Source organism: Vipera berus (assembly GCF_964194415.1).
Source record: "Vipera berus genome assembly, chromosome: 10".
NCBI classification, from domain to species: Eukaryota; Metazoa; Chordata; class Lepidosauria; order Squamata; family Viperidae; genus Vipera; species Vipera berus.
Genome location: NC_138213.1, coordinates 15,334,911 through 15,344,328, shown reverse-complemented (window position 1 = coordinate 15,344,328; position 9,418 = coordinate 15,334,911). Strand labels below are relative to the sequence as shown.

Here is a 9,418-nt window from a genome sequence, read left to right as displayed (position 1 = left end):
CATTGAGCCACCAAAGGGAAGTTTGAATGTTTTTATTCAAAGCAGCTTCTCACAATGTATAAATACTGCATATTAACACACCATGAAAAATACAACTTCTAAGGCACCCAGAAAAATGTGTTCATACACTAGTTTACAGGACCATGGACAAATAAATTGTGTACAATTTGATCTACACAGTCACGATACCAGATATATCAGAAGATATGCATCCCTCGGTACTGAACTAATTTCTGAAATATTTACAACACTGTGGTTAAGGGGTGCCCCATACCCTCATATTGGTCATACTGTGCAGTCTTCATCTTCACAAATATTGGAAACATGACATTCAGACAACAAAATAACTTATGGGCCATATCTGGAAAAAATCTATATTTTAATTCTTTTCTCTCTCTTTTTTGGTTACCTGCTTTATCTTTATTTAATTTGGTAATAAGCCTTACCAATAGACACCTCCTTACCTATAACTATTTTTCCTTTTCCTCCCCCCCACAGCAGATAGACTTCCTCTGGCTACCATGCCCTTTTTTCTTTACCTAAAATGAATTAAAGATGATACAAAATGCAAGTCGAAGGGGATGTGACAACCAAAGGCATGAATGAAAAAAAATGGAATTCTTTGGTCCTTATTGTTTTTAATGGAATCTTGATATTACATACAATATATTATTGTCTAGAAGCCAAAATCCTGTTTTAAAGTGTGAGTGGAATTACATGAAGGACTTTCCTTATGTATATTTGAAGTATTGACAAAGGTATTAAGAACGGCTTCAAAACATATTGTTAAGGGGGTGAACAGAGATACATCCACCCATGATGTGGAGCATTTCAATGCACAATTCAGATTGTCTCTACATCACTTATGTAAACTTTAGAGTCTCCCAAAGAGAGTTGGCTTCAACCAGGTTTGACTTTTATACATTGAGCCACACAAAGAACCTGAGCAGATTAAGGTTGCTTAGATTAGAGTTGGTCAGATTAGACCAGGGGTCTTCAAACTTGGCCCTTTCATGACTTGACTTCAACTCCCAGAATTCCTTAGCTAGCATGCCTGGCTGAGGAATTCTGGGAGTTGAAGTCCACAAGTCATAAAAGGTTTGAAGACCCAAGGATTAGACCCATGGGCTAGAGGCTTCCATCCCTGACTACACAACAAAGCCCATGCTAAAGAGCCTACCTATGTCTGAAACGAACGCACATACACACAACTAAAACAACCCGTATTCTCCATTTCACTAGAAAAACATTACGGCCCCGCATTCTACATTTGTCAACTGTCGGAATGCAGCTGTTGGAGGCAAGGGGTTTTCTTTAAAAAGTTCATCAAAAGAATGGGGGTGAAATCCATTGAATGTGGCTTCCTTCCCTCAAATCACCACTCTTCAAGTCTTCTACAGCAGTGGTCCCCAACTTTGGAAACTTTAAGTCTCGTGGACTTCAACTCCCAGAATTCCCCAGCCAGCATGGCTGGCTGTGGAATTCTGGGAGTTGAAGTCCACAGGTCTTAAAGTTGCCAAGGTTGGGGACCCCTATTCTACAGTTTGCTGAAGTCAGTACTTGAAGTGCAGAGAAATTATTCTTGCGAAGAGTGGTCAGTTTTGGGGTTGGGAAGGTTTCAGTTTGCATTGCCCCCATTGGTTTCATGTCTGCAAGGTAGGATCAGCTGTTCTAAGCCCGCCTTCTGCAACCCCATGTCCTCCAGATGTGTTGGGCCTACAACTCCTGGAATACACACATTATAAAAGGATGCTATCATCCTTGCTATTCTGCCACCCCAGAGAGCTAACTCTTCATTTTCCTTATGCAGTTCACAATCATTGTTTCAAACTAATGGTAAGGCTTATTCACAAATGCAGCAAATCTACAAATTCATTTATTTCAAGGCTGGAAGAAAGGAAGGGAGGAAACAAAAAAAAATATCTGCCTGCATATATTAATAACAGTAAAACAGTCTATTATTTTAAGTGAAAAAAACACACAATTGGCATCAATCCCAGAATACTAGAGAATTAAAAGACGAGTCAATCATCGTGTAAAAAGATTGCCTAGAACGCTTACCCTAATCTACCACAGAAATATAAAAAGTTTATATATATATATATATATATATATTTGAAAATATATACTGTATTAAAATCAGCAAGCTTATTCGTTGAAACAGAAGGGCACCAACACACACATTTTATGTACAGCAATATATATATATATATGTATATACATACACACATACACACACATACGTACATACATAACGCACACACATGCAAGACAAACAGAAAAAAAATCAATTCCTTACTTTTCCATATCTACAAATGCAAAAACTGGGGAATCTTTTAAAGATTTGTACAAAACCATTTACATAAAATCAAATGACATACTTAACAGCAAATATTTGCATTTTATTAAATACTGTGGATATTAATAAAGATATTCAACCCAGTATATACAGCACACCTATATAACTAAATACTCAAGTGATGCTGGAAAGATAAAACTAGATGAAGGGGCTTTTTAAAAATCTTTTTAAAATAATTACTGACCATAAAGTTTTTTTTTTAAAAAAACCCTGAAATTAGAATAATCATACTGATTTTTTTGTTGTTACAAAAGTAAGATTTAGAATTTTTTTTTTTTATGAAGGAATTATATTTGGCCTCTTTCAGCTATACATTGGCCAGGAAAATGCAAAAATCAGAATATGTTGAAAAAGCTGTGGGGAAAAAAAAATAACGTTTTAAAATCGGGTCTGCGTGGAAATCCAGAAGTTTAGGATTCCAAGAATTCTATCTATTCAAAGTTCAAAGTTCCAGCATGGGGACATTTTCCTGCTAATTCATCACAATGCATTTCTGGAAGAAGGACTGGACCAAATTTTGATAAGTATTATTTCAATAAATGAATGTGTTGCCATATATTTCGTTCCCATGGTTTTCCTTTGCTTGATATTATATATTTCAAGGATTTTATCCCCGAATCCAGAACAGTTGGACTCCAGAAACAAAAGATTTATGAATTAATTGAGATTCTTTCCCACCCATAGCAGAAAATAAGAGAAGTATTCTCCATTTCCCTGAAAATCCTGGTTTATATGTTCAATGCATTTTGGTAAGACCATGGTTTGATGCTTGAAGCTAAACTTGGCGTTGATTTGTGAGAATTTTTCAGAAGTTTCCTGCCAAGAGGAACTTTTGCTAAATAAATGCATTTTTTTAAAAAAAAATCAACAAAAGAAGCCCTCTCTCATCTTCAGGATTTCAATATCACATCAACAGCGCTGATGATGTTACCTCGTTGCAAGAAAATAACCAAACTCAGAGAATACTAAGGATTCCACAGTTCAACCCTGAGCTACAAATATTAGCTTCTCTTCTCTTCAATTCAACATCCCATTTAGAAGCTCTAACACCTAATAAGAAATTGAACTTAAAAGGTAAAAATTGTGGAGGGGAAAAAAACAGGAATAAATAAATAAATAAATAAAAAAGGTTAGAAAACTGATGGAAGTCAGAATTCATGAAACAAGACTTAAGCCTACAGATGTTTAACTCTCTGTCCCCCCCCCCCCCCGCTTTCTTTTTTCTCTGCAATTTTTGTAGCTGGAAAACAGGCAACCATCTCATAAAGTAGCTCCATATGTCTCTATGTTCTCCTTTTAATGCACCTTGGTTGGGCCTTGCCAACTTAAAAAGAACACAGTCCTTCCATTACTTCTCTAGGGTTTTCACAGTCAGCGTAAGGTGTTAAATCGATGCAATTACAGAAAAATCTCTCCAGTGCTTGCAGAAAGTATTGGGGTCAGATTCTAAGAGCAAAGGAGTACAGAATGAGCCAAAGGAAAGCTCTGCCTTTCTGCGTTTTTCTAAGAGCTATCAATTGCTGGACGATAAAAGGAATTCCAGAACCTCTAATGGCAGCATTTCAATGGAATCTTTAAGAGTTTTATACCACTTCTTAGAGGTGGGGGAAGCATCTAGGAATCCTTTATTCTTTGTTACTACTTTGTTACTACTCTAGGTTATTAACATTCAACTGATTAGAAAAAATAGTAAACATTTCTTGTGTGTGTGTGTGTGTGTGTGTATGTATGTATGTATGTGTATATACTGTATATATATATATATATGTATATATGTGTGTGTGTATATATATATATATATGTATATGTTAAATGCTTGTTAACTATTTAGATTACCTTGCTAGTCCCCAAACATGGGACAAATCTTTATTTCCTCTTTCGGCCTAACCAAAGGCCATCGACAGGCAGTAGTCACAACGGTGACAGCTCATATTTGTGTAAATTTTAGATTGCTAACAAAGAATTAAAGGGAGACTGATATGCATTTCAAACTTATTTGTTTTCATCAGTCAGCCATACCCTTCTGAGATTCGAACCTGGGCTGATTGCACATTAGGCAGTTGTTTTAACCTCTAGGCCATATGTGTGTGTGTGTGTGTGTGTGTGTATGTGTGTGTGTGTGTGTATTTTTTTTTAGATTGCTAACAAAGAATTAAAGGGAGACTGTTAGCAATCTAAAAAAAAATTTACACAAATATGAGCTGTCACTGTTGTGACTACTGCCTGTCGATGGCCTTCGGTTAGGCTGAAACAGGAAATAAAGATTTGTCCCATGTTTGGGGCCTAGCAAGGTAATCTAAATAGTTAACAAGCATTTAACACACACACACACACACACACACACACACATATATATAAACACATATATATATATATATATACACACACATATATATAAACTAAACGAACACTGGGATGGAATAAGAGAAACTAAAACAGTTTTTATTGCTAAAACATCAAGCTTTCGTTGGCTAATTGCCAACGTCGTCAGGATGGAACGCTGGGGTGGGGAGATCGCGTTTATACAGTTTTTTTTATTTTTTTATTTTAATTCCATTTATATCCCGCCCTTCTCTGAAGACTCAGGGCGGCTTACAAGCTTAGCAGTAGCCTTCATTCTATGTATATGCCTGCTTATTAGGGCTTTCACACACACACCCCAAGCGGCATTATTACAAAGTCAGCTTAATTGCCCCCAACAATCTGGGTCCTCATTTTACCTACCTCGGAAGGATGGAAGGCTGAGTCAACCTTGAGCCTGGTGGGATGCGAACCAGCACTAATTGCAGGCAGCTGGTGTTACTTAAGGAGGCATTAGCCCACTGCTCCACCAAGGCTCTTATGGTGGTGGTGTCTGCACTCTGCTCATGGAGTGCGTCACCGGTCTGTTTGTTGAGGTCGGCCGTATTTCTTTGAGTTGTCACGCATCTGTTTTTGGGGGATGTAGTTGTCTCTGTGTATCTGTTGTTAAAAGTGAATTGCTGTTAGTTCCATGTGTTGTAGCCATAGCTCTAGTCATTGTCGTGTCAATGAAAGCTTGATCTTTTAACAATAAAAACTGTTTTAGTTTTTCTTATTCCATCCCAGTGTTCATTTAGCTTGTTAATTTTAACATGCCTGGGATTCACATTTTTAATCTTATCAAGGAATATATATATAAAATATATAAAAATGGTACGCCCTGCCCTATTCCTCAAGTTCTTAAGAGGGGTTGTGTTACACTCACAGTTTCACCATTCTTCTTTAAGGACGATTCTAATACATTGTGCCTCAACAGTTCATGGCATTATGTGTTGTGATTCAGGGTCAGCCTGTGGGTTCGGCAGTTGGGTCGGACGACTCAGAGGAGGAGGAGGGGGGTGTTGAAGAGCTTGCTGAGAATAATATTGAGGCTCCACAGAGCCCTCAGCCAGGCCCCTCCCACCTGGTCCCAACTCAGACCCAGCTGTGTAAGCCTGACAGTGTGGATGAAGATGACCCACAGCTGGCCCTGTTCAAGGACGCCTGACGCAGGAGGCAGTCAATCAGGAGTAAACAGAGGAAGGCAATGGGGCACCTCAGAAGGAGGCAGAGAGAAGCCACGCCCTGAACTGTATAAAAGAAGAATGCGTGGGAGGGCTGGTTTGCTGAAGGCAACCGCTTGAATAGCTCCTGTTTCATGGTTCGTGTCTTGTTCTGTTTGCTTTTGTATCCATAAATTTGGCAGGCTTAGTTCCAGCCTCTTGCCTTCTTGTAAAAGGGGTTGTCCCTGCCTTTTCTGCAGGGCCGGTAGCAGGCTGGTACAGAACATTATGTGATTCACTGCCTTTTGTCTTTGTTGGCATAGCACAATCTTTTTAAAGACAATCAGGGAGATCGTTCACATGTGCAAAACCTATCCAGTCTAGGTAAGTACTATGAGAGGCACATAGATATGGATACGGATATATGGATATATATATATGGATATATGGATATATGGATATATATATATATATATGTATATGTATATGTATATGTATATGTATATGTATACACACACATATATCCATATCTATATCTATATCTATATCTATATCTATATACCCATATCCATATTCATATCCATATCCATATCCATATCCATACTCACAGAGATACACAAACACAAATAAATTAACTAAATAAATTGAACCAAAAGCGGAAAGCAATCCAATCCAGGTAGGATATTTTGAAAGGTTTTCCTTTTTTTGCAAAATTCTTTTCTTTTATCCATGAGCCATTATAAATTATATCCCCCACATACCGTATCTTCTATTGTTAATGGTCGAATAAACCAAAAATATGGACATCTTCTTAAAGTAGGCCAGGCAGACAATTATGGTTTAGGACCGTTGAATTCTAAACTGAGTCATTTGAACTGATGCCGTGACAAGCTGCTTACAATAACGGGAATAAATTAATAATAATTAAAAGAAGAAGAAGACCAAAGAAGTAAGATTTGTGGTGTGCCTTAAAGGGTTACCGTTAGTGCTTCTGGCACATGGAATGTATTTTCTCTCCAGCCATGTGGGCGCTCAAATGCAATTCTTGCCAAAGGCTGGGTCAATACATCTGCCTTTCCTTCCACAAAGAAAAATCAACCCTGCTAAGAAGAGTTGTTGAATTCAGCAAGGAAACTGATGCGACCTCACAGATGTTAGATATGCTTTCACAAAAGCCTCTGGGAGAATTTGCTGGATTTTCGATTTGGCTTTCATGTGATTCTTCTTAAACCCGGAGACATCTGAAATCTCTTTGATCCCAGAACATTCTTCTCCCTTCCCCCCCCCCCTCCAACAATGTCAAACTTCATAGATCTTGTCTTGGAGATAGCTGAACAATGAATCTAGTCCTTTGGAAGAGCTCCAGAGCTGCTTTAACATCTGACATTCTTTCTCATTCACATCTTCAAGGCCAGATTTTAAAAAACCCCGAACCAGGCATTTCGATTCTTCTAAAACCTAAGGGAAAGCAATTATAATCCCATTAACTTATTAATTATAAATTAATGTATTAATGCTTTTAGGAGGATAGCCCTGTCATCCAAGCCATCCAGAGTCATTTACTATGAGATGGGCGGCAAATAAATTCAGTGAATATCCGGTAAATGAATGTTTTCTAGAGAAAAAAGTTTAGAGTCAGGAGACCTATTGGGATCTTGGCTTCACTGGAGACATTCTTTGGTCTCCATCTTGATTTTTTTGACTCCCATGAACACTCCTTTCCTTTGAGATTGATTGATTGATTGATTGATTGATTCATTCATTCATTCATTCAATTTCTACAGTCACTGAACTTAACCAGGTGACTCTGGACCGCTTTATATTATACAGTAATAAAGTAGTTCACAAGGCTGAACCGAAAGGTAGGAAATCTTGAGTCCATATAGTGCTCACTTTTGCTATTCTCTCATAAATTACATACAGAAATGTAATTTTATTTTTGCTGGAAGTTCCATCCATCCTGCCTTGTAATTGTTTTATATTCTTATTGTTTTTACTAATTCCAACAGATGCCTTGTTTGCATTATTTTGTTTTAGTTCTGCTGGAACTTAATTTAACAATTGAAAGCTGCTTTGTGTTATTATCATAGGGCAACAAAAGGATATAATTAACTTTTTTTAAAGGTTTTGGTAAGCAAGAAGGATTCTTAGCTTCAATTTTTCCTCTATTCTTTTATGACTTTCTATTCCTAGAAAATTTGAATGCTGCATGTTACAAAAAAACCTAAGCTGAAATGAAGGTGGAGGAGAACATAAGACCTGAACATAGGACCTGTCCAAGATTCTCATCAGATCAAGAGCAATATTGGCTCACCCAAGACATACATACAATACTTTTGTAATATGTGTTTCTTTTGTGTGTCCCCCCCCCCAAACATTTTGGAAGGAGATATAAACTATAATACATTTAATTAAAATTCCTTGGTGCTTTGCTGCTGCTGTTTCAAACGAAAAGGGAAGCTATTCTGCCTTTACAGAGGGAATCTAGTTACAATCTTTTATTTTTATTTTTAATTTTTTTAATCCCATTTATATCCCGCCCTTCTCTGAAGACTCAGGGCGGCTTACAATTTAAGCACAAACCAATGTGCTTAGCAATAGCCTTCATTCTATGTATATGCCTGCTTATTAGGGCTTTCGCCCCCCCCCCCAAGCGGCATTATTACAAAGTCAGCTTATCGCCCCCAACAATCTGGGTCCTCATTTTACCTACCTTGGAAGGATGGAAGGCTGAGTCAACCTTGAGCCTGGTGGGACTCGAACCTGCACTAATTGCAGGCAGCTGGTGTTACTTAAGGAGGCATTAGCCCACTGCTCCACCAAGGCTCCACCAAGGCTCTTTCATACAAAGGTATGAAAAATGCCTTTCTATCAGCTTACATACCGTACATACCTGTACCCTGAAAACTCAGGACTTGCATAATGTGTGAAAATTAATTTAAGGTTCAACACCAATGCAGGAGTTTAAGGTCATGCCTTGACAACCTTTTTGAAGACCATCTTTGACAGTTTTTAGAGCTGGGGAGATCACAGCAGTAACCCATGTGGAAAGACTTTCTGGTGTGCTTCTCCCTCTGGCTTTTATATGAGAACTTCTAGAAGTGTCCATTCATTTCCTTATTAAGCAGGTAACCTACATAAAAGCTATTGGAGGGCTAACATTATAGCTGCCTGCATTTTTTTAATCTCAAACTTGTTTATTCATGAAGCCAACTGTGCCACAGATTTTCAGCGATTATGGTTGGAAGCACTCCAGAAGCTATCAAAGAAGCCATCAAAAGGCCTAGGATCATCTACTCTCTTTCAAGAAAAAGACTCAGTAACCACTGGTAATACCTGGTATATTTTGTCTCCTAATCCAGTCTTTCTCAGCCTTGACAACTTTAAGATCTGCGGACATCAGCTTCCAGAATTCCCCAGCCAACCATCAGCCATCAGTTTTGGGAGCTGAAGTCCACGTAGCTTAAGGTGGCCAAGGTTGAGCAACATTGCCCTAATCTTTCCAGGATATCAACTATATAAAATAGACCTACAATTTCATTCCCCAAGCTTTTTG

The 9,418-nt window shown here is 38.0% G+C and overlaps 1 protein-coding gene and 1 long non-coding RNA gene across 2 annotated transcripts in view; one reads left to right on the top strand and one right to left on the bottom strand.

Annotated features, from left to right (window-relative positions):
- On the top strand, positions 1-8,963 carry LOC308672826. Its single transcript, XR_014027521.1, has 3 exons — positions 1-3,433; positions 5,608-6,020; positions 8,056-8,963. It is a non-coding gene; the product is annotated as an uncharacterized lncRNA (long non-coding RNA).
- Positions 7,162-9,418, bottom strand: part of CDYL2 (chromodomain Y like 2) — a gene marked incomplete at its 3' end in the record, with an annotated part of 60,909 nt that continues 58,652 nt past the window's right edge. Inside the window, exon 7 of the mRNA XM_081336034.1 lies at positions 7,162-7,320. Coding sequence (XP_081192160.1) covers positions 7,162-7,320 — 159 coding nt within the window. The remainder of the gene's footprint in view (positions 7,321-9,418) is intronic.